This window comes from Maniola hyperantus, chromosome 2 (assembly GCF_902806685.2).
Source record: "Maniola hyperantus chromosome 2, iAphHyp1.2, whole genome shotgun sequence".
Taxonomy (NCBI): domain Eukaryota; kingdom Metazoa; phylum Arthropoda; class Insecta; order Lepidoptera; family Nymphalidae; genus Maniola; species Maniola hyperantus.
The window spans coordinates 13625834-13652371 of NC_048537.1; the positions used below are offsets into that span (position 1 = coordinate 13625834).

Sequence of the window (26538 nt, forward strand, 5' to 3'; positions counted from 1 at the left end):
AAGTGCGAGTCAGACTCGCGCACTTAGTGTTTCGTACTACACCTACAGTCGTGTTTTTCGACATTTTGCACGATAAATCTAAAACTACTGAGCGTAAAAATAAATAAAAATCTGTTTTAGAATTTACAGGTAAAGTTCTTTCATAAATGATACCAGATTTGGTATGTAATCTTACTCTGAAAGTTAAAAATATACTAATTATTTTTATTGTGATGTAACCACAAATTCACGGTTTTCGGATTTTTTCCTTTACTTGTTCTATAAGACCTACCTACCTTCCAAATTTCATGATTCTAGGTCAACGGGAAGTACCCAATAAGTTTTCTTGACAGACACGACAGACAGACAGACAACAAAGTAATCCTAAAAGGGTTCCTTTTCACTTTTGAGGTACGGAACCCTAAAAACATCGGTAAGTGGAATGCAATTCTGTAATTTAAAGTCTATAACTGAATTCAATCGATGAGGGAAATATGAGATGAGATCGAGTCTTACGAGAGTCGATGAATTTTATAGGTCTCGTATTTCTCATAAAATAGAAAACAAAGAGGCGGAATTATCTATCACCACAGTGGCTTAAATAATATGAGACACAGTAATGAAAATACAGTCAAAACCGTTTAAAAGAAAGAAATCCCGGCTATTTGTAGTTCACAGGTTATTACAACTAGCGGCTTTTGCAACCTTGTAGAAATAAGTAAGAAAGCATAGATCAATTATTGGTCTCGCTCCGCTTAAGAAAGTAAATTAACAAAGATTGTGAGTTCAAAAAGGTTTTCATCAAAGTGTTGATGAATGATGATAAAGATTAGCTACGTCTCTAAAATGATGATAGGAAAGATTTTCAATCCAATGTTTTCTAGTACATACTGAAGTACTTATATATATGAGTAAGTGGGCTTGATTAACTAGGTACTTGGTGTAACAACGACAAAGCTTTCATACATTATTGGCTATCAGATGATTGTTTTATAAAACATAATATGAACGCAGGCATAGAATTTAGTTAGGTACGAGTAGGTAGGTATTTCAACCATTTCAACATAGCTACAAAACGTTTCCGCTCTCAAATAAAAATAAACCACCTCCCCCGAGTCCCGACTGAAGTACCTAGTCATAACATGAAATATGATAAAGCAATAATGTATCAAAGGTAAGCAGTCTTGGTTAAAAACATAAGCTCAACAATGTAGCCTTTAACAAAACAGACTCTGTCCTTCAGCTGTCCTCAAATTAAATAAATTAACATGTAGGGCGATTGTCTAAAACCTGCATCAATCATTATTACAATCTCAATTGTTCTGATTGGCTGAATTTGTGCGATTCTTGTTGCAACAATGCATTGTAGCCAATAGTGAGCGAGCGTCAACCAATCAGAGGTGATTGCGATCGTGACATTGTAGCTGTCAATCTCCCGCAATCGCGCAGCTGGTCGATTCCGGAAAACTGCATCAATCATTATTAGTCTCAATTGTAGCACAGAATATATTGGCTGAATTTGTGGTATTCATGTTGCAACAAAAACAATGCATTGCAGCCAGTAGGTAGTGAGCGTGAATATCGTCCAATCAAAGATGTTTGCGATCGTCACACTGTACCAGTCATTTTACCGCAATCGAGCCCCACAGGCTAAATAGCCCTGAAACAAAATTTTATATTATTCAAATTAAAATAAACCAGGCTAAATTGGCCCTGAAATAAAATGTTAATCAAGAAATTATATCAAACAAAGCTATTTTCGCGGCTATGTGTTAACAAACATATTAAGTACGTATATAAGTTCATCTAGCGTGGCTGTTTCAACATCAACAAAACAGCCCTATGCCCCCAAATTAAAATAAACCGAATCCCCAAATTAAAACAAGCAAAGTCTCGGTTTAAATTGGCCACGAAATGAAATTTTAATTAAGCACTTTTATTCCCGTCACGTAAGAGAGATCGTGTCATGTTTTTGCCTAAGCCACACCTGCCTGGGATGACATATTACACTCGGTCGGATTAAAAACCCTGCTCGAAGCAGCCGTGAAATTAAATTTATTTAGGCCTCATTCCACATCATCCCGAATGTCAACAGTATTTACATAAAGAATATTTTCGAGAAGGACGCGAGCTCATATTTATATAGCGCCGACGCTAGATGTTTATTGAAATATTTCATTGTTAATTCTCTAAACGACAACTTCGTTTAGAAGGGGAACGGCAACCGAATGACGATCTCTGAATAAGGCGGCATTTAATAGTATATTTATTGAAATAACAATATCTCTTCGGAGTTTTAAATTATTATCTGCTGGTCACACTTTGTTCCATTCCTTGGGGATTTAAAGAAACTACAATAACAAGAAAAGAGGGAGAACTTAGAACGATAAGCCATGGAACTGGACGATTTACACGTATTAAGTCCGCAACAGGTTAAGATGGCATTGGGGGTATGAGGCGGGGCGACGCCCCTCACACCCGCATGTCACCCGCGCTCGCCGGCTTCGGGTTAATAATAAAAATAATAAAAGGTAATACCCATACCCACAAATGACTTTTGGACTTTCCTGAGGTGGAAGGTAGGAGCTGCAAGTTTGTCTCTGTTTCTAGTTAGCCTATTGTGTAGATCACCAATTTTCTTGTAAGTAAGAATATTTTGTCTCACAAAAATTATGTTATTATAAATATATTGAGAGGCTACAGTAAGGATATCTATTTCCTTAAATTACTCTCGAAGGGAATCGCGTGGTCTTAAGTTATAAATTGCGCGTATTGCCGTTTTTTGTAATACAAAAATTCGCGGGGGCTGTGCGGGTGTGACAGGCGTTCTGTCCCCGATTGCCATCTCGACCGGTCGCGTACTAAGTATAAGGTAGGTGACGTGACTCGACCCTGGTAATGTTGGTATAGGTCGGGGAAAAAAATAAGAACCTTCTGATAACGTTTGTAGATAACCCAACGGAAACGGGGAAGCTTTTGTCAAATAAACATTTTGGCATTATAATCTCTTAGGCACGTACACTAAGATAAGCCTTTTTTTCTTAGGACAGCAAATATAACATAGACTTATGTATCTTTTACGTAGGGGTCCGTACTTTTTTCTCTGGAGATCCAGAGGAAAAAAAGAACCCTTATAAGATCACTTCTTTGTCTGTCTGGCTGTCGTGTCTGTCAAGACCGGTCAAGGGAATCAAAACCTATAGGCTCCCCTTTGACCTAAAATTATGAAATTTGGCAGGTAACAATGTCTTGTAAGTATAGCACAAGGAAAAACCGGAAACCGTGGATTTGTGGTTACATGACAAAAAAAGTGTAGGTACCTAAATATTTTCTTGTACGATGGTACGGAACCCTTCGTGTGCGAGTACTGTGTAATTGACTAACGTTTTACTATAAAATTATCTCTGCTATAAATTAACTTGTTAGTAACGTTCAAAAATAACAAAGGAAGAAACTTTAATAACAATTAAAAAAAAATTAAATAAATTAAATTAAGTTAATTAAATTAAATTAAAAAAAACCGGCCAAGTGCGAGTCAGGCTCGCGCAATGAGGGTTCCGTACTACAGTCGTATTTTTGCGACATTTTGCACGATAATTCAAAAACTATGATGCATAAAAATAAATAAAAATCTGTTTTAGAATGTACAGGTGAAGACCTTTCATATGATACCCCACTTGATATAGTCACTCACTTCGAAAGTTGAAAATACTAATTATTAGTTCATGACCACAATTTAATTTTTTTTTGTGTGATCTAACCCTAAATTCACGGTTTTCAGATTTTTCCCCAAATGTCAGCTATAAGATCTACCTACCTGCCAAATTTCATGATTCTAGGTCAACGGGAAGTACCCTGTAGGTTTCTTGACAGACAGACGGGCAGACAGACAGACAACAAAGTGATCCTATAAGGGTTCCGTTTTTCCTTTTGAGGTACGGAACCCTAAAAATTAGGTTAAATTCAAAAAAAAATAAGGAAGAAGGTACAGTCAGATACATACTTATAATTTCTTTTTTCAAACATGTAAAGAGGTGGGCTAGACGAAACCTTATACTTATATTGCATTGAGCATTCGGGTGTCAAGTTACCGTCTTCACTTTTTATTATTTCTCCCACCAAAGCTAAGTAACAAGAAACCCAAAACTTGAGGTAAAATATCCCATTACACACCAGATGGGTTGCGTGGTCATTCTTTCCGGTAAAAATTAAATTAAGTACTTGTATATAGTTAACAACATTAAATAATTACTCTTGAAGACTGTAGTCATCATCATGATCAACCCATCGCCAGCTCACTACAGAGCACGGGAGCTTCTCAGAGTGAGAAGGGTTTTGGCCATAGTCTACTACGCTGGCCATGTGCGGATTGGTAGACTTCATACACCTTTGAGAACATTATGGAGAACTCTCAGGCATGCAGGTTTCCTCACGATGTTTTCCTTCACCGTTAAAGCAAGCAAGTGATCTTTAATTACTTAAAACGCACATAACTCCGAAAAGTTAGAGGTGCGTGCCCAGGATAGAACCCCCGACCTCTGATTAGAAGGCGGACGTCCTAACCACTAGGCTAACACAGCTTATATTACATTGTGCATTGGTAAGAAAAAAATGCGAATAGTTTTACCTACCTACTCAAAAATTTTGTTGTCATCAGAACAATTATCTCCTGTAGTAACGAGAACTATAGTCGACGCATTTTAAACTGAGTCGTCGAGTTATCTGTCTGTTTCGCTCGCACTTACAGGTCGTAGGTAAGTGCGAGCGAAACAGAAAGATAACTCGACGACTCAGTTTAAAATGCGTCGACTATAGTAACGATATTAGATTGACGCGCAAATATTACAGATCATTGTTTTCCCTACCTTTGCTGTAGATATGCCATTGAGCTTTCGCTGATAAAGTCTAGATGCTTTATGAGGCTCTATCGCGGGACAGGATGGTTTATGGGCGCTTGTTATCGCTCATCTTAGCTGCGAGTATTCACTACTTGGCGCTGTTATAAAGCAATCCCTGTTCATCATACAATACAGCAGCTTATATACTCCGACTTAAGTCATAGAGTAACTAGGTAACTTAGCTGTAGTAAGAAATGAGATGAGGTAACAGATAATAAGTGAATGGAAAGCAGATTTTATAGTTGTGTCTTGAGTAGGTGTTAGATTGAGAATTGAGTGGCTTCTTTAAAATTAATTATTGTTAACAACTTAGCTAAGCACAAGGTAGTATAGTGTATTGATATGTGTAGCTTTAGTTTTAAGTTTGCGTAATAATTATCACCACTATATCTTACAAATCTAACACCATACCAGACCATCAATAAGAGTAATTTATTACCTATTTTGAATAAATCATTTGACTTTGACTTTGACTTTGAGTATGTGCTTATTGAATATTACTTATACAGTCCCACCATTTATACATGTTTTGTACCTATACCTATTTAGCTATGGTGCCTACTTTGGTAAATGTCGATGATGAGCATATGTTTGTATCCGTGCTTTTATTTTATACTGTTTAAAATGATATCTTAGTTATAAATAATATCTGTCCCGGCTGTACTCACGTGTTTAGCCGACTAGTTTCGAACCCATCCGGGGTCCTTTTTCAAGGGAGTCAGTTCGCGCACGCGCCGCGGTTGACTCTCAGGTTGAAATCTATAGAGCGCACTTTGAATTTGCTCAGACTTAAGATTGAGTTAAAACGAGACAGATTTATATGAGAGATATAGCTTTGTCTCGTTTTAACTCTGTCTTAAGTCTAAGCTAAGTCAAAGTACGCTCTATAGATCTCACCCTTAAAGTACCGTGAGCGTGAAATCACTCACGGTAGTTTAAACGCTAAGATATCTTAGTTAGCACGAAAAACCAAAATTATGCAAAATCAAACCTTTTGAACAACCAAAAATTGTACTTCACAGCTTCCCATTGAGCTAGTGCTAACACTAAAATATTTTAAAGAAATTTTAAGTTACTAAAGATAATAAAATTTCGCAATCAGAAACATTAAGGTTTGCTTCAAGATGTAATAAAATAAAAAGCAATAAAAAATTCCTTACAACCATGAAATTCACACCAAAAGTTCGCGACACTGGCTGTGGTCGAATAAAAATAATGGCCACGTTCAACAGTGTCCGAAAAAGCATTTTAGGCGACAAGTTTATTGGATTTGTCCATAGAACGACAATAAATGTCATGCGGTATAAATTACCTTCCATTTGGGTCTTGGGTAAGGTCTCACGAACTCGCCCGTAGAGACTTACCAGATTAAAGCATAAAGATACGGGATATGTTAATTCTTATTGTCATAAACTACGCCCTGCTGAGGTAAGCGCTTTGGTATTCCTTTAAACAAGCGCTTGTTTGTTAAGTAACTGGTTAATCCGAGAGGCTAAACTAAGACGAACTAAGCATCGTTGGGTGATACCGTCCTGATCTAAAGTAACTAAGTACTTTAAAAGGAAGAGACTGTTGTAGATTTTAAGTATTAAAGTTTAGACGTGCTTTAATCTGTCTAGTTAGTAGTTCCAGCTCATAACTTAAGTAACAAAGTAATTAGAAACTTACCTACATGCATTTTTGGTACATATTTTCTAGTATAGTAAAGTTATCCAAGAACAAATTACGAAATAAACTCTGCAACGTTTTAGGAACATTATTTATTTATTTAGAATCTTAATATCATTGCCACTAATTATATCACTACCCTTATTATAAATGCGAAAGTGTGTTTGTTTGTTGGTTTGTCTTTCAATCACGTCGCAACGGAGCAAGGGATCGACGTGATTTTTTGCATGGCATTTTTTCTTACCCTTATTTAAAAGCAGTTGCAAGGACGATACATGTACCGTTTCACTGCTTATAAGTGGTTATTCTAATTTTTTAACCAAGAACAAAAGCCAGATGGTTTTGACCTTCGTCGCTGACAGAGATGGATTGCACTCTACGCCCGCAGGTTGGTACAATGGAAGTGCACAAAGACTTGGCATAGAGAGCGTCTTTACCTGCGCAGACGCATCCTACAGGGGACGTTTTAAATCTGTCACTTCACAATACTGTGATGTAACAAGGCACGATAATAACTTCGAAATAAATAAATTATTCTGCATCTTAAATTAAAGTTCTAGGAAAAAGAACAAGCCTTTTTAGGGTTCCGTACTTCAAAAGGAAAATTATAGGTTCACTTCGTTGTCTGTCTGTGTCTGTCCGTCTGTCGTGACTGTCATGAAAATCTATAGGGTACTTCCCGTTGACCTAGAAACATGAAATTTGGCAGATAGGTAGGTCTTATAGCACAAGGACCTATTATACGTACCTACCTATTAGGTAAATATGTAGCCCTCACCACGACTAGCTAGTTAGCGTACCTAACCTACCTTTAGCCACAGGATATACAATAATATACTAACGTACTTTAGCTGTTTTAGGTACATAGATCTGACTTTGTGATTTATTTATAAAAAAATCTAAGTTTTTAACATGCATGTTTTAACGTGGTGACCAATCAAGTAGGTCCTTATTTACCTGCTTGACGTTTTTAAATATCTTGGAGCTTTTGATAAAGGTTTATGGACGATGGACCCTTCAAACTTTACTATCTCGTACATAAAATCTCTAAAGTCCAAAATACAAATTGGGCTTGAATAATGGTTATTGTCACGTGTACACGCCACGGGACATATTTCTGGAAGGCCGGATTGTCACCTCGGCACAATAAACATCGAGGTAGATCGAAGATAAGGCAGACGATGTTTTACGTTTATGGATTTCTAAATTGCTGTGAAATAAGATTTGGCAACAGTCTACTCTATTGGAAGCTTGAGGTAATGCGGATTAAAAATTGAATGGTTTTATTATGGATATATTAAATAGGATAGGTAATGAATTACTTAGATAATTAAGTAGCTAGAGTACGCGACAGGTTGAAATTACAATCGGGGTATGAGCATGAGGCGGGGGACGACCCGCACATCCGTACGTCACCCGCGCTTGCCCGCACTGGGTTAGCGCGGGGGATGTGCGGGTATGCGGGGCGTTCTCTCCCCGATTGCCATCTCGACCTGTCGCGTACTATATGTACCTACTTAGTATTTACTATTATATTAAACTAGCTGATACCCGCGAGTTCGTCCGCGTGGATTTACTGTTTCAAAATCCCGCGGAAACTCTTTGATTTTCCGGGATTAAAAGTAGCCTATATGTTAATCCAGGGTATAATCTATCTCCATTCCAAATTTCATCCAAATCCGTTCGGCCGTTTTTGCGTGATTGAGTAACAAACATCCAAACATCCACACTTTCACATTTATAATAGGTATTAGTAGGATTCTGTGACTAAGTACACGACTACCCTATGTTTTCAGGTTTCATCTTATGGTAGGCACGAGTTCATTTTTGTCACCATAACTTCTAAATGCGTGAACAGATTTGGATGTGAATTTTTTTATCCGACTTTCTGCCCTGCCTATTGCCACTTCAGCTTCACAACCCGTTGACTTATGTCGGTTACTCTTGTTCACCTACGGATCTCTTCATTTCTGATTTGATCACGTAGAGAAACTCCAAGCATAGCTCTCTCTCCATCGCCCGCTGAGTGACTCTGAGCTTCCTTATGAGGCTACGCTACGGCTACGCTAGTTAGCGAGCTATCGTACACAAAAGAGTTATTGTAGCTACTTAATTCTACCGACACTAACACTTAAGGCATCGATAAAAGGATTCCTGTCAGCATCAGCTATTGGTCTACCTAGTCCCTACATAGGTAAGCAAAAGATCTGTTTCATTTCGACGGCTCGACTCGGTGACGCGACGCTGCGTCAGCGTTGCAAGCGCAAGCTAAGGTGTCTGGTTTCTTAGGCAGGAGCGTAGCTATCGCGGTAGCCGTATCAATGATACGGGGCCCCCAGGATACAACAGGGGCCCCGAAAGTGTGTAAGCAGAAATTCCTAGAATGTTATCCACAATCTTTAATTGAGAATAACTGCTGGGCCAACTACGTACTTATTTTAAATTTAAAAATCACAATAAAACGAAAGTCTTTCTGACTTTTATGTAATCTTTTTTTAATATATAATAATTAATAAGTTATCAATTATACTTAACAGATTATTTTAATTCATTTCGAGCATTTTATGTTTCTTTAAAAAAAACTTTACCCTTCCTTTAGGCCCCCAACACAATTTGATACAGGGCCCGTCTGAGGCAAGCTACCCCACTGTTCTAAGGCCATGCAAATTGATCTTATAAATAAGTAGGTACCTACCTAATTAGGCACCTACGTCCTACATTTCCTATATTGTGGCTGTATTTAATCAACATGGAAGATTATTATGTACTTACCTATGAGGCTTTATAAAATCCAATGACATTATTATCAACAATGGAGATTAAAATTCTTATCACCTTAATCAATGATAGGAACTACCGTAGGTATGAATTCGCATCACAATACCTATATTACGTACATAATTAGGTACCTATTAATAATAAAGTAAATGAAAATGAAAATGAAAATCTTTTTTATTCGTATAAACTTTTACAAGTGCTTACGAATAGTCGGATGCATCTACCACTGGTTCGTAATGCCTTTCCTGCCGAGAAGAACCAGCAAGAAACTCGGCGGTTGCTCTTTTCAAATATTTGATATAGGTACAAGATTATGCCATGTATAAAATAGTATTTGCAGTCTTGTGCGTTGCTGGAACGAGCTGCAGGTCAAATCCACGCTCTTTTATCATTTAGATAATCTTCAATTGTGTAATATGCTTTTTTCAGGAGCATATTTTTAATAGATTTTTTAAACTTGTGCAAAGGTAAGTCCAAAATAGTTTGCGGGACTTTATTATAAAAGGTAATACCCATACCCACAAATGACTTTTGGACTTTCCTGAGGCGGAAGGCAGGAGCTGCAAGTTTGTCTCTGTTTCTAGTTAGCCTATTGTGTAGATCACCAATTTTCTTGTAACTAAGAATATTTTGTCTTACAAAAATTATGTTATTATAAATATATTGAGAGGCTACAGTAAGGATATCTATTTCCTTAAATTTCTCTCGAAGGGAATCGCGTGGTCTTAAGTTATGAATTGCGCGTATTGCCCTTTTTTGTAATACAAAAATTCTCCCAATATCTGCCGCTTTACCCCATATTAAGATTCCATAAGACATAATACTATGGAAGTAAGCAAAATATACTATCTTTGCAGTTTCCACGTCAGTTAACTGCCGAATCTTTCTACCAGCGTAAGCGGCAGAGCTTAATTTGCTAGCAAGAGTTGATATATGGGTGCCCCATTGAAGCTTCGCATCTAAGGTTATCCCCAAAAATGTTGTAGTCTCTTCTATTTTCAATGTATCGTTATTTATCATTAAATTAATGTTACTTGTGTTCTTGGTATTGGGCAGTGCGAATTCAACACACTTAGTTTTTTTTGCATTTAAAAGTAAATTATTTACGGTAAACCAGATATTTAAGACCAGTAATTTTTAGAACTAGGTAGGTTCAATGTTACTTCTTACCTATTTCAAAACTGACTAATATATGTATAAATTTATCTTATTTTGTTACAGTTGGGCATTGATCTTAGAAGAGGGATAACAAGATAAGTACCTACCTAGCTACTCAGTAGATTGAAGTTTTGCCTTTTAATTTTACAGTTTCAGCACTGATTACGGATGTCCGGATGGCGAATAGGTAGGTAGGTACTTACTTATCTAGCTCGAATTTCTTCGATACCTAGTGATTTCTTCTCAATGTTGACCTTCACCGATTTGCGTATACATAATGTATTGTAAACGTAAATATTAGAAGAATTACTCACCCAATAGTCGCCACACTTCGGCGCTGCTCAAATAAACATTCAGATGTCCGAAACAAGCCGGCAACAGTAACAGAAATGTTAGCCACCTCATTTTAACACAAGTTCTTCCAAAATAAAGGTTCTCAACCGAAAATGTTCATATTTCGATGGTTCACCAGAACAATATTTAACTCACATTTTCAACCACCCGTCCAACGTTAAGTCGAAAAGAGATTACACATTCGGATAAAATGTATAAATTCACAAGAAATCTTCGATAACTACACAGTTTAAGATCGTAACTAACCGAAAATCTTTATCTTTATTCATGTACACGTCAAATAGTGACTATATTAGAGCAAATATCGCGTATCAACAATAATAATTGGATTGTTTTTCGATAATCTTCGACGGCACAAGCTCTCCGCAACGTTATCTCCGCTAAACTAAAACGTAAAACTGGTTTTTGTTCATTTCATATTGCGAGTTGCCAGCTGTCGACGTTTTCGTTCACCTTCATCTCGTTGGCTGTAAAAAACGCTTTGGGGTTGAGTGACACCTTGCGGCGCACGCTTTAAGCTTAAGGTTTAGAAAACAACTACGATGAAGAGCTACCTTATAAGAACGCTAGATGGCACTATGAGAAATCTTATTTATTGAAGTAATTTTAATCTTTTTAAGTTTAGTATTTTGGTCATATTTTATTAAGTAACAAATAGGTTCCAATGTAATGTTTACGATATTTTGCTATTGTACTTAATAACAATAATAAAAAACAATTTGATAACGTTATGAAATTTCAACATAACTGATACATCCTCGGTAGTATAGTGGTAAGTATCCCCGCCTGTCACGCGGGAGACCGGGGTTCGATTCCCCGCCGGGGAGACTTTTTTTATAGATTCTATTATTTTTTAATTAGCTCTTTTATTTACTAACTTTACATTTTCTCTGTCTGCAAAGTTCCGGCCAAAATTGTAATGTCTTCGGAAGTCCATTTTTTGTAAATGCTCGGCATTTACAATATTATTTCACCAGGAACAGTTCCTGCATCTATATGGTTTAGGAATACCTACCTACTGTATCCTGCATCATCAGGTTTGAGGAATTCGGACGTGGAGTGTAATCGTGAAGCCGTAGCTTAATACCTAAAATATCAATTCACCATCGGAAATTCCCGAATCCCCTTGCAGCATCAGGATTGAAGAGTTGGGATCCAAAGTTGAATCATGTACCTAGTCTATGGTTGGTATCTACTTTAAACAATATTGCACCATCTGCAGTACCTGAATCACTAAGTTCGTATAGAGACGTTAGTTAGTAGTAGAGTAGTTTAGGAGTGCTGTGCCCTGCATCATCAGGGTTGAACAGTTGGGACTTGGAGTCCTCTTCTTTGTGAAATCCTCAATAAACACTTAATCAATTGATTAATCCCAATGATTTTCCATTCATTTTAATTACTATGAAACGCACTTTCTGTACGTAGGTAGGTATATACTTACAACTCTCAAGTCACTTTCAGAGTTGTAAGTTTTAGACTTTTTGAGAAAATCGAATCAGAGTTCAAAGGTAGCGGGTGGCCCGGTTTCTTTGCTGTCCAGTGTAGATTGTTGATGTGGAAAAAATAAAATAAATTGTTATTCAAAATATACTTTTAATACAAATATTTGAACAACACTTCGTTCTTAATAAATAGACGTGTCAATCGGCTTTGGTAAGTACCCAATCATTTCAAATAAATATAAACCAAATACATCACTGTTTATTAAAACAACACATCCTATAGGTAGGTATAACAATAAAAATTACATAGTACATTATTCTTTTTCATTAAATGGACGTGTGATAGCGAGTATTAATAAGTATAATTATTATAATATTAATCAATAGTATAAAATATAAAAACGGTTACACATACACTAAGCAAATACGAAATTAAATAAAGGTGAGGCTACAATTTATGGCACAGAGGAACTATTCGGGAGCGAAGCGCGGGCGCTCATTTCTCTTTGGGCTTCTTTTCCTTCTTCCGCGGCGGCGGAACGGGTGCCTCGCCGCTCGACGAGCCCTCTTTATCCTTCTTGATTACTTTTTTGACTATCTTCTTTTTAGGCACGTCGGCTGGCTTGGGTGACTCGGGTGTGGAAGGTGCGGAGTCGGTCTTGACAGACGATTCTATTTGGGCGGCGGTGGTCGGTTTGGACTTGATGCCGATCTGTGAAAGCGAGACGGCGCCGACGGGAGGGGTGGGCACCGCGGGCTCTTGGACGGAGAGGCGAGAGTCTGCGGGGGGCGGTGCGACGGAGGGGGAGAGCGCGGGTGGCGTGGGCTCGGTGACCGTGGGCGTGCGCAGCTCGCTGGCGATGATGGACTGCGCGAGCGCAGCTGCATCCTCGGCCTCGCTGTCGGGCGTCAGCGCCGGGTCGGCGACGAGCGGCGGCCGCAGCTGCAGCTTCCCCGACGGCTTGCGGCGCTCCTCCGCTACACAACCAATTTATTCCCGCCTTTATTCTCTCTTTCGGTTAGATGTGGCGTTAGTAGGGCGGTCACATTAGAGAGCAAGCTCGGTTAGGGCCTGGAACAAAGTTTGCGAAAACAGTGCTACACGGTTAAGTCAAAACGATGCATGCGGAAAGTTAGAACGAGGTCAGTTTAGCGAAGTATAGCAGATACATTACAAGGACGATTATTTATATCGTGTCTAGCGTAACTTAATCGTAATGAAGTACTTACTAGGAAAGATAATTGTTATTGGAATGGTTTTCAAGTTGCAGTAGCATTATTGCAAAGAGATAACTATTGATTTTGTACCTAATTATAAAAATATTATTCGTATTATACTTCGGTGGTAGCGTTTTGCGTTTGAACGTGATTTCGTGTCTAATGATAGGTAATGGTGGTTTTCAATATCTAATAACGTTCCTTGCAATGAGTGGTTGATTATGGAGAAGCAAATAAACCATAAGAGAAAGTATGGATGATCATTAATGGTCGTAAGTGATGCACTTATGAAAGCCCGTCACCTTACACAATTATTATTAAGGAAGAATTGGTAACAGTAGGTAATGAAAGAAATGAATGCAGATGAGGCAGAGTCATCATAAGGCATCAATAAGAATGCAATGGTCATCCCAGTCCCAGATCTGTTAGAAACCCAGAAATAGTGCCCTAAAATGATGACGTTAACCAAACGTCCCTACGTGTTGTACACTTGGACGCAATCCAACTATCTAGCTATTAAAATGTATTTAAGGAATTTACATAGACAGCGCGCAATTTACTACGAATTTTAAAATAAAGATTAGGATGTAAGAGCGCAACTCAAAGCTGTTGATTCAAAAGTGAAAACACATTTCTTTGAATCTTTATTTGAATCTTCCATCGAGGCATATTATAGTAATAATATAGATTGACCTATTCCATACTAAACGAATCCACAATAATATATCCAACAAATTATTTTGTCTCTTGAGAAATCATTTATTTCCGTCTTTTTTAACGTTATTTGCCAGAATTAACGATTCACGATGACATCATTTTTATTTGCAATCAAAAATACAATCTGAGCTTGAACGTGAATCCAACTGATGGTCATCAATCAAATTTTGTAAATCAGACTGATTCTTATTCACGCAGGCCTGTATATGTACATGGATGGTAACTTCAGAGGTTCGAGCAAATGTGAGGTTGTTTTGAGTCCAAGTGGCATGTGGTTATTACCTGTTCTATCAAAGCCGCGTCTCTTGCGCTGCCTCCTCGGTAGCTGGGTGAAATAACAACGAATTTTGAAACGTATACAAAATCAGTAAACAATAAAACCAAAGAACACAAAACTGCACAAAAAGAAAAACACCTGTGTCTCCACTTTAGGGGATCCGTCGAAAAAATCTATTATCTGTAGCTGTTTCGTTTTGTTCTGTATATGTAGCCTGAAGGGTACCTTCACACACCTCACATGCGCGAGATATGAATAGTGGGAATGAGTAGTGGGATTTATGAAAAATCCTAGTGGCTGGATTGCTTCATTTTCAATTTAGCTGATTCTTCCTTTTTACAGAACTAAGATGAAGTTAGGGTATGAAAATGAACCAGTCTTTTTTGTAGCTGGACCTCAGACAAATTCCCCACTATGCATCCTCGTAGTTCCCTGGTTATAAAGCTGAAAGCAGCCAAAAATCAGCAAGATGCAACGTCTCCCTTAAAGATGGACACCAATTTACAAAAATATTAGTATAAGAATATGAAACTGCAAAATGAACTCGGTGAGATTTGTGTGCAAAGCCGTTCGGTTAGCCGTATTCGGCGCGAACGATTACATTTGCTACTCACATTTAGCCGCGGGCGTCTCGGGAATTTCTTCCTTGGACGGAGTGTTAGCTAGAGGTGGGCTGTCAGATGCAACTTCTAGCTTCGCTGCTTCTTTTGGCTTCGCTGCCTCTGATTCTGTAGGTGTGGGTTCTGGAACAGAAGGCGTAGGCGCTGCCTGGTCTATTGTAGCCTCGACTTTTGCGGCTGATGGAGCTTCATCAATTTTTAATGCCTCCAAAGCAACTACTGGTATTTCAGCGGCTTCAGGTTCAGTCTTTTCTTTCACGTCTGTAGCAGGCTCCACTGATGCTACCACTGCTTCAACTGGAACAGGAATAATTTCCTCTGGTTTACTTGCAGCTTCAGTGACTTCAGCAGGAGCGGGAGCCTCATCAGCTGGAACTGGAACTCCAGCCACGGGAGCTTCTTCGACAGGTTTGACAGCCTCTACTGTGGGAAGAACCTCGGCTTCGGATACAGACTTTTCTATCGGTCCAGATTCTACTGGTTTAGGAACTTCAATTGGAGCTACTTCACTAGGAGTTAATTCAACTTTCTCGGGTGCTGCTACTTCCTTTTCTACTGGTGTCTCTACTAGCTTTTCTGAAGGAGTTTCAATAAGCATGGGTTCTGAGGCTACAGATTCTGGTTCTGACGCAAGTTCAGCTGGTGCCGGTGCACTTGGGGGATCGGCTACCGCTTCAGGTTGTGACACTTCCTTTGAGGGTTCGGGCTGCTCTGAACTTGGTGGCTGGCTCAATGTCTGTGAAATCTTTGCCAAGATGTTGTCAAAAGAATCAGCACCCATGTAATCTATGTTCCCGGTCTCCCAACCTTGTCGCCTGGTCAGTTCATCTACTGCCTCTTGTTGCAGTGGCTCTCCCGGTACAACGCGTGCCAAGTTACCAGCTACACCAGTCTGTAACATGGTAATGTTGCGATTATTTTGGATTCTTTAAGATTTGATTTGGTTATGGTTATGAAATATGTTGAGGGCTTATAATAGCTATATAATTTACATAAAATTATGTTAAAATGTTATTTATTAGGAAATATAGCTTTGTTAATACAATTCGTGCAATCTAGTTCGTATACAATAATTATCTACATTCTACATGCAAAAATACACACAAGCTTTTATGATATCCTAGGTACCTAAAGAATGATTAGGTAAATCTTTCAATAGACCCTATTTTTGTTTTCTGACCTATTTATTTATACGGAGCAAATTAACTACTTACTTGACTATCATCCCCATTTAATGCCTTATCCGTAATTTCCTCTGGGAATGTTTCCAATGCGTCTTCAAATTCTTCAGAACTCTCTGACGGTGGTGAAGGAGATCTTACGGGTATTTCGTGGCTGCAGATTTTACGCCCACGTGAATCTATAGTCATTCTGTGCCTTAGGTAAAAGCCATCATATGGATGCCTTGGCGTTATTTCGTCATAAATATCACTCTCGTCGTCGGACACATATCCATTCATTTTCTCTTCTGGTATGCGATGATTTTCTATTTTTACCTTTACGTGATCCATCATTACAGTGTATACTTGAGGTCTATTTTGTTTTTCGAATTGTAAAGAGGAAGTAAAACCGTTTAACTTCTTACCTACGTGTGGTTCGTGATCCTGAAGACTATGTTTATGACATACGTGACTACCAACATGAGATTCGTTATTTTGTGTTTGATTAAATATGTTGCTATTGTCTTCAGGTTTACTAAAGTGATCGTAGGGATATTCATGAGTGTGATGAGGCTCTGAATAGTTATGTTCTTGTGTATATTGATCGCTGAGGCTTGAATGTTCATGGGGTGTATTTTCGTGATATTGTGGTACATTGTGATGATAGTCTTGTGTATGTTGTTGGTGATTTGTCTCATGGTGTTGATGATGATGATAATCACTATGAGGTATCTCTACATGTATATTCATTACATTATCTTTAGAACTAGATTCATGATTAGATTGCCAAACATCTTCCTTATATTTAGAAGTATGATGATCGTGATGATACTGTACATTATGTTCTTTACTGTGAAATATCTGTTCGTAATTGTGGCTTTCAGTTTGCTTTTGATATTGTTGTGGATGGTAATCCCAGGCATATTTTCTTATTTCCTGATGATCATCTGCCTTTTGCTCATTTTGTTTAGTATCCGCTATATAAGCTGGGATATTTCCTCGATAACTATCCCATGGATTATGAAATTCATTCAAATCAATTTCTGGCACATTAAATTCGAGATCTACAGCTTGGCTATCGGGATGATGCCACGGAAATTCAGAATGTGAATCTAATGATGGTTCATAGTAAATAATGTTCCCCATCGGTTCATTATAATCGACTCTTTCTTCTTGAGGTATCTCCAGAAAGTCTTCTACGACCACATCCTACCGGTTGAAGCGATAAAACAGCTCAGTAGTTAAGCATGCAATAATAGACTTGATAAAAGCTTCACGCAATCAAAAATAATGTGTCTATAATACGGTGCATGGCTTTGATCAAGCATTAATAACTATACACATAGCACTATACTAAATAAACATACATAACAGTATTGACGTGGTAGATGTATATGCCGCTGGTATTGACCGACACAACCTTGAAACTAATCAAATTATAAAATAAGACCAGTTTTTAAAAACCAATATCGAAAACCTTTGCATGTTTATTTAGCCGGTGCTCATTTCACCAAAATACCAACACCATCTAATCCATAAAGCCCAAACTGCAAACCTTCCAAATTAAAACAAGCAATGATTAAATTTCGGTAATGTTAGAAAATGTTAGTATTTTGGAGAAACATTTAGTTCACTGGCGCACTAGCAATAAAAACTTTAAAAGGTGCGTAAAATGTACATACGATGCATAAGCTTAAACGGGGGCAAGCATTAGTTTTGTAAGAAACACTTTCAACATGAAATAATATTTACAAAGAGAAAAGTTTTAACAAAATCTTGAAATACATTTTATAGAAATTCCGAGGAATTAAAGTAAATAAGAATAAAAAAGTTAAGACGAAATTTTAAATTCAAATTTTGAATATAAGCAACATAAGAATCAATAGAGTCGCTAATCGAGTTAAGCTTATTAATTTTGCAGAGTCTCACCTCCTCAATATTAGACTCCTCGGGAGTTTGCTTAGAACACATGTTGTACTGGTCAGATCGTTCACTAATATGAGAATGGATTGACTTACTAGACTTTATGAAGGGTATCGCTAAGTACTTGCGGTCGTAAACCGTGAAATCCTAGAAGCCGTATTACATTTGATCCCATTGTGGTAATTGATATTGGATCTAATAACTCACAAAGCAATGCGACAACATTCCACACGTGGTAATACGGTTAACTGGTGTTAATATCGAATAACGGCGCCACGTTTATTAAATTTAATATTTTAATTATTAAATGAAGCTCTATAGTTTTTATAACAATAACAAATTTCTAACCGTACATTGCCTGAAGTCATGGCCTGAATATTAGATCTGATATCTAATTTTCAGGCCATGACTTGTATGTAATGTACGGTTAGAAATTTGTTGTTTGAAAACGAAAGTGAGTTTGGGTGTCTGTCTGTTTGTTTCACTTCTTCACGTGTTTTTCACGGTTAAACTACCTACCGAATCAATTTGTTAATTAACTGACAAGCAGAGGGGTAAAAAATCCAAGAAAAGACAGTTATAAATTCAATGACACATTTTAAATGAAGGAGTTACCACTTAAATTTTTTAATTATCTTTGAATGAAAGACTTATATTTTACATACTTAATAATATACAGAAATGAACAAACTAGCTGATTGGTTAAAATGGTAGAATTTTTGAAACTAAATAATTAACCTGCGTTACCCTTAAAAAATCGAGTTAACCAATCTTTTATACGCTAGTTTATTTAAGCTAGACATAATTTTAATTCGGCTGTACACAAACTCTCCTTAAGTGAACTAAATTTACTAAAAAAAACTAAAATTAGGTCTATCACAATTTCCCTTGAAGAAAAGGATAGTAGGTACCTACTATTTTTAGAGCTTATAAGTATTTTAGTTTAATTTAGAAATTTGAAGCTAAATCACAATATGTACCGTTTTAAATTGATAGGATATTCATTTTCTTTTGTGAAAAAGATTGCACCCTTAGCACTAAACGGGAAACTATTTTGTGTTCACCACTAAAAATGCGTACTTAGCCAAACTATTGTGTAGCCAAAAGTAATTGTCACTGTTATAGCTGTTAACAAAAAGGACACTGCCAAGGATAGTGTAAAAAATAGTTTTCGTTTTGTGTGCCACCGAATTAGGACTATAGGAGTATATACACAGAACCACGCACGTATAATCCACGACAGGTCTAAATTCATCAAATTACAGCCTGACAATATCACTAGATCTACGGGGTTCTGTGAAAATATTCCTATGGTGCAATTTATATAGAAAAATGGTGAGTGGTAGAAGTAGCAAAGTAGACAGAGTAGTGGTAGACAAAGTATGGCGTGCCGCGTGTGGTGTGAACGAGCTTACGAGCACACCAGAGAGCGGATTCTGTCACGTCTGTGTCTATGAACAATGTGTTCACGCCACGTGTACTGCCACTTGCCGCATCTACATAAACCACGCCTAAAACTTTAAAAAGATCTTTAGGTACAGTCAAGCTCTATAACTTACCATGGTTGTATCTAGCTGTGAGTGGACTTGGCCAACAAACAGGTCCCACCAGAGTTGTACGAATTCTCGCAAATGTTCCGGCGCATCGACGGAGCGCGATTGCCAGTTGAAATTTTGTAGCCATGGTTTCGCGGCACCAATAAAGTGGATTATCTTTAAATTCTGACCATAACTGGAAGGAAACATTACAAGTATTATGTTAATGCTTTAACAATCCAAGGAAAGCTCCAAACAAGCGTCTTCAGAAAGGCGTTCTTAGGGCAATTGCTGAATTCGGCACAAAAGTACCTATAGTACAGGTCGAGATGTACGATATCGGGGAGGGAACACCACGCACACAACCACAGCCTCCGCGCTAACCCAGTGCGGGCGAGCGCGGGTGACGTGCGGGTGTGCGGGGCATTCCCCCGCCTCATACCCCGATTGATATCTCAGCCTGTCTCAGACTATCGGCACATGTATACCTACCTAGGTACCTTTATCATCTTTATCATTGAGTTGAATCTAAATTTTTTGTCTTTCATAGCTGAACCCAGAATTCCTCAAAACTAAAATCGTGATGCTTGAAAAATATAGGTAGCTAATTAAAATAATAAACTGGTAATAGTTACTTAATTAGGTTATGCTTGAAACCTCTATATAAATGTTGCTCCTGACTAGAGAGGCCTTATTAAATTCATGCCAATTTAGGCACCTTACAAATTATGCAAATTGAAACATACAGATTACAATTTGCATTCTGTATGTTTCATTTTTGTCACCGATTGTGGGAGGTGGGCGGAGCGCCTAAAAAACTGGCGATTAGCTGACTCAAAAAAATGTTCTTACTGTTTCAAGGCAGGTATATAAGAGTAGAAGGCAGCCGATGTGACATTGTAGAGGAATGGAAGATGTTTGCTAATGTCGCTCTGCGCCCAATTAGAGAAATATGAGTTTAGTAGACCTTGATCTCCGCCTGTTGGCAAAGAAACATTTTGAAAATCAGTAAAATTACATATTATTTGATATTATTGTAATATTCAACAATCCCAAGTCTTCATCATCAGTCCTCACCATATCAACCTATAACAGGTCCCTCACGGGTTTCCTCTCAGAATGAGAAGGATTTAAACCATATTCTACCACGCCGCTGCACTGGCCAAATTTGGATTGGTAGATTTCACATACCTACTTTTGAGAACATTTTGAAGAATTACCTACTCTTAGGCATGCAGTAGGTAAATCAGTCCATTTGTATAGAACCAGACATTTTAAAACAGTCATTTCGCTTTTGAATTCTCATATTTTCTTGGTAGGTACAAACAACCAGTGACGATACTCACACTTATCAGTAAGCACAGTGATCTTTTGAATAGCCCTTTTGAAAATCTTGCTACAAGTATTCATGGAACAAGAAGCGTCCAGATATAAACAGCTTAAGCAGATGATCACTTACAAAGTATATCGTAACTGACCAATGCAGTTAACAGCTTGGCAAGTCAAGAGCAGTCAGTGCATTTCTAAGAACTGCTTGACCTCACAACGCTCGAAGCGCTAGGGACTTCTATAGCGGTATTTTTAAATAACAATGAAAGAAAGATTGTAGTTCGCTGAGCAAGGCAATTAGATATAACTGCTCCAAGTTGCTTTTATGGACTATGTTTAGCAAAAACCTGAATTACCATCAAAACTGCCTCGCTCGGAGGCGAATGTGATGAGATTACTGAAGGTCTCAGCGGAGGGCCTGTAGACAAACACTCCAGAATTGAAGCAGTCGGGCCAGCCAACATCAGGCGCCGCTGACAGCTCCTCACGCTCAAACAGCTCATCGCAGTTTTGGACGATCTAGGAATAAAAAAACAAATAAAATATTTATCGAATTACTGAACAAAAATTGAAACAAAAATAAATACACGTGAGTATAGCCGGGACAGATATTATTTATAAAAAAATAAAAAATAAATATGTTCAATCCTATGTAGTCCATTGATCTTACATAGATCCTGTTTCTTAACATTATGCTTGGGGAAGAGGATATTTTCAATTTTTGGACCTATATGCGTCCCTCTCCTCGAGAAAGTATCTAAAGAACATTTTAATAAAATGTTGATCAAAACACACATAATCGAAAAGTAGGTAAAAGAACACTGCTAAAATTAACGGATATCCTCGAAAAACAAAAGAATATTGACAAAAACTCTACAGGAATAAGTCCAAGTTTCAATCTTAACGAAACCAGTTAACACGATATACACTAATAGGTACCTAATATATTTGCGTGTTCTTTAAATAATAATAACATATCATTCATGATAAACTTTAGATAAATCCTAATAATAACGAGATGTTATAATTTTAGCATGTAACTCGACATGTTCTGTTCATGAGTGTTTATCATGAAAATCTAACAATTTAGTATAAGATAAAGTACGTTTAACTGCATTTCACGACACCATACGCGTGATCAAACAGTACTTATCGAATTGTTTTATCAAAGTTTCGTTTGACATGTTAACCTGTGATAAAAAAAACTCTGTAGATGCTTCATACAATTGATCCACTCAAACTGGCATAATTATATGAATGCCATTCGTTTCTCTCACTTTAGAGTTTTATGACCAAGATTGTAATTTTCGGGGTTAAAACCACGATCTTGCAAATAAATGAGTAATTGTTAGTTATGGTAAGTAATTTTATTGACTCTCTTTATATTTTGTTCATACCTTCGTTGGCATGAAAAATTCAGGTAAGCTTTACAGTTCTAGTGGACCTATTTTTATTAAAATTGGTCCCAAATCCAACGTCTGCTTGGGTATGGGTCAGATGCTGGACACGGTGTAATCCCCGATCCAATTCCATTTTTGGAATCGGATCTGCAGGTTTACGGATCCTGCAGATCTGATGAGAAGGTATATTTCCATAGATGGCAATTGGAGCAGACTTGTGTTTTAGTTAAAACTAATGCCAGTATAGTCCGTAGAAAATGACGCCTCACGCGCCATTTTTCTACGGGTGAACTGGCATGTCAAAAGTACGGTTCTCACCTTTGAAATAGGGACTAAAATCGTACTTTTATTTTAACTTTTGACATGAAAATTGACACAAAGTTAATCAAATGGCTCGTGAGGAGTTAAATTTTAAGCGTTTTAATTAATTTTATGCCAGTGATATAACGCTGTCTCATTTTAACAGTGCCGGAAGTCTGAGTAAAGTCAAAATTGAAATGCTTTTGAACAGATCAAGTTTCCTCTCAATCGGTCTCGTGGTATTTGCGCAAACAAATAAACAGACAAGCATCATAAGCATATAAATATGAATGAACAACGCCCACGTAAAGCACCTAAATAACTCAATGACTTAAATGATAATTATGTTTATACGTATAAACTACGTCGTTACTATAACGAACATATCATGGATGTCTGGTCTGTGGACATTTTTTGCGAAACTCTGTCGTGATTCCACTTTCGTGTCATCGTGTTTTGTTAGAAAGAAAGTGTATTATGGATTTGGAAGAGTTCCAAAATTGACGGGAACATGCGGGAACAAGTATTTGGGCCACGGTTGCCTCTCGTCATCTCGTGTTACTGCGCTAACGACCGTGTCCGGCAACATTGACTTTCTTATCTCATAAACAATTGCATTAGAAATAGATTTAATGGCGTTCATCTGACACGTCAACTATTCAATAACTACCATACAAAATACAATACTGCGATTAGTTCATTGCTACTAGTTCACAACTTCCATTTTCGATTCTTCGGATAACGTGATAAAGTCAACCAATTTTTAATTTGCATTTATTTACAATCTCATTAACGCTTGTATTTGAATTAGATTTAACTACTTCAACATTAGGGCCATCTCAACTTCATTTAGTGGCTGGATCTTTATTACGTTTATCTTATTACTTTCTTCTTCTTTAAAAAGCATTAAAAAAAATAACTTATGAGTTCGATGCTTCGACTTCTAACACGCCAGGGTTTTTGCTTAACGATTAGTTTATACTACTCCTGTACCATAGACCATTGCTGCAGTACCTAACTGTTTAAAAATTTCAAGATCCTTCTGACACACCGTGACTAGATCAATTTATTCATTGATTTGATTGACCCTACTAATGGTTCAACATTAGATTTTTCTCATACTGAATATTATTAAGTACATATTTGTTTAAATGAATCCTGTAGTAGAAGATTCGTTTAAATATCCTATCTTAATAACCATTACATTAGAAATAGATTTAATGACTTCAACGTTTGATAACGTAACAAGTTAACTTAATTCAGTGTCAGCACTAATAATACCACTCTCAGTCTCAGGATTGACTCTACAACTGGGCCGCGATTGCGATAGAATGACAGCTACAATGTCACGGTCACAATCACCTCTAATTGGTTGACGCTCGCTCACTACTGGCTACAATGCATTGTTGCAACAAGAATAGCATAAATTCAGCCAATCACAACAATAATTGTTCTTTCCATTCATAATTTACAATCTACCTATAGTACAGTTTATAAATACGAGAACTACTGATTTGCAATTACTGGGGTATCATACGCTTGCTTGTCAATTTGAATACAATGTAGATCGTTCAATAAATTTTCATAAGGTATTATGTGGCTAGACAGTACCAATTACCAACCTAAGTAAATTATCTCTCATACGATTTACATATCAAATAGGAAGTTTATGATTAAATTCTAATTCCATGCTATCGAAACTAATTTATTAAGTAGTTCAAGATTAAACCGATTTCGTAGACAAAATATATTTTGTTCATAATTTTTGTGCTACAATGTACCTAGGATATCTGCGACTATTTGTAATTGATTCCATGAAAATGCCTATTCGTTTGGTCTTTGAGTATCGTTCATGTTCACTTTTGTTCCTTTAAAATTCTTATGAAGGCCTTATGGTTTTCCAGGGGAACAAACAATCATAATATACATATAGATAGATTGAGAGGGCAAACCATCACCAGTAAATGGTATATATGTAAAGACATCAATAAGAAGACAAGTTAGCGGATGTTAACTAGGTAGGTTTAATGTCAGCTGACGATAAAAGTGGAGATCATGACGTGGTCTAAGCTAAGATGGAACTTAGAAGCGCACCAACCGGGAAGAGGAATCCTTATCGGTGTCTACTTTCTACATCACTGTAGTTTGTATTTGCAAAACACGGAATCTGGACGGAATTAAAACTTACCAGTGTATCGGCATCCAGAAAGACGCACTTCTCATACTGAGTGAGATTCCAGCAGTGGATCTTTGTGAAGGTGATGCCGAGCTCGGGCCGCCTTAACAGTGCGAGGTGGGCGGCGTCCCCTGAGTCCAACACGTCTACTACCACCACTTCCGCAAATACTGCGCGAAGACGCTCTCTGAGGATATCAAATTGTGATATTACTTTGGTGATACTATCAATAGCAGAAAGGTATTTGTCCTAAAATTCTTCTATGTATCGACTGTGAAGCGACAACAGCTAATCTCAATCTCAAAGGTTTTTCAATTTTAATAACTTTACAGGATTTTAGCGTTTAAACTATCGTGAGTGATTTCCATTATATACCTATAATATCTGTCCCGGCTTTACTCACGTGTTTAGTCGACGTTAGCCCGACTAGTTTCGAACCCATCCGGGGTCCTTTTTCCAGGAGTATCAGTTCGCGCACGCGTCGCGGTTGTGTCGTGGTTGTTACAACCACGACGCGTGCGTGAGTAAAGACGGGACAGACTTTACAGGATTGATGAAAAAACTTGTTTCCTTCAGCTACATAATGGTGATTGTATAGGAACGCTTGTGTTGCAGAAGTATAGGGATGGTCTTCAATAATAGTCAGTTTCCAATTTCACTTCACTGTATTTTTAAGCATAGCTTGCGCCTTCGACTTAATTCTCACAATTGACCGCCATTTTTATTAAACCTACGCTTTTTATACTAATTTGACGGGACAGCAAAACTGACATATTTTAAAGGTTGGTATTATTTAACTTCCGGTATTTTACAAATTGCAAAGTGATTGAACCAAATGATACTTCCTGTGACGTCACAAATCATTAACGTAACAATTAAATCAGCTAGATGTTAAACATGACACAAAATATGTTGATTCAAATAGTTAACAATTAAATATGACTCATAGTCCATTCCCGCCAGATATAAATAACAATCAATCCATTGTATAAGTCTGGATGCCCCATGACGATGGCAGCCATGGAGATGTGGTTTTTGACACTTGCGAGTGTAGGTGATGTCTCGCTGGTATAAGTGTTTTTGTTGTTACAAACTAGATAATTATCTTGAACTTGACACTGCGGAGTACGAAATAGTGTAGAGTAAAAAAAAATTGAGATAGGACATGTTGCTAGTTCACAGTCAACATTATACTTTGTCTCTTCTTATTATTTGGAACCACTTTGGAACCAATTTGACAAATGACAGGCTACAAGTTTTTAACCGATTTTTTTCCCCCTTTTTCCGGTTCTGAATTTCTGAAGTTCTTCCGAAGCTGATTAGGAGCCACATTTAGCTAATATCATATTAAGAGGGCTGAGGTTAATACGTTTCCATTTATGACTGCAAAGTTCTTTACTTATATCGCGTAAGTGTTTTGGCCAAGTGCTAAATCTCTTTAGAACCTACTACCTTCAGGCTTCATCTCAATGTTAGGATGCTCCGGGAATCGGGATATCTTAATTGTCTTGATTAACGAAACTTGTAACTTATTTTGTTTTTGTTTAACTTGGTAACCTGTTGTTTTTTAGCCCTTTGTTCTTCCAATACGAATAAATTAAAAAAA

General features: G+C 37.5%; 2 protein-coding genes and 1 non-coding gene across 9 annotated transcripts in view; 1 reads left to right on the plus strand and 2 right to left on the minus strand.

The window, feature by feature from the left end:
- dnt (tyrosine-protein kinase Dnt) overlaps positions 1-11236 on the minus strand; it is a 60576-nt gene extending 49340 nt beyond the window's left edge. The window contains exon 1 of the mRNA XM_034980770.2: positions 10796-11236. Within this exon, the coding sequence (XP_034836661.1) occupies positions 10796-10886 (91 nt within the window). The 5' untranslated portion in view covers positions 10887-11236. The remainder of the gene's footprint in view (positions 1-10795) is intronic.
- Positions 11237-11590: 354 nt separating this feature from the next.
- Positions 11591-11662, plus strand: TRNAD-GUC (transfer RNA aspartic acid (anticodon GUC)). The gene has a single exon. It is a non-coding gene; the product is annotated as a tRNA-Asp (tRNA).
- Positions 11663-12408: 746 nt separating this feature from the next.
- LOC117992918 (glycogenin-2-like) overlaps positions 12409-26538 on the minus strand; it is a 172376-nt gene continuing 158246 nt past the window's right edge. For 2 of the 7 annotated variants that reach the window (XM_069506787.1, XM_034980642.2), the window contains 7 exons: positions 24945-25119; positions 21413-21575; positions 20580-20706; positions 19752-19923; positions 16324-17478; positions 15104-16001; positions 12409-13255 (listed from right to left, as the gene is read on the minus strand). In XM_069506787.1, the coding sequence (XP_069362888.1) occupies positions 12774-13255; positions 15104-16001; positions 16324-17478; positions 19752-19923; positions 20580-20706; positions 21413-21575; positions 24945-25119 (3172 nt within the window). In that variant the 3' untranslated portion in view covers positions 12409-12773. Of the gene's footprint in view, positions 13350-14494; positions 14538-15103; positions 16002-16323; positions 17479-19751; positions 19924-20579; positions 20707-21412; positions 21576-24944; positions 25120-26538 lie in introns of all 7 variants that reach the window. The other 5 variants (XM_034980657.2, XM_034980665.2, XM_069506808.1 and 2 more) reach the window with 5 other exon arrangements.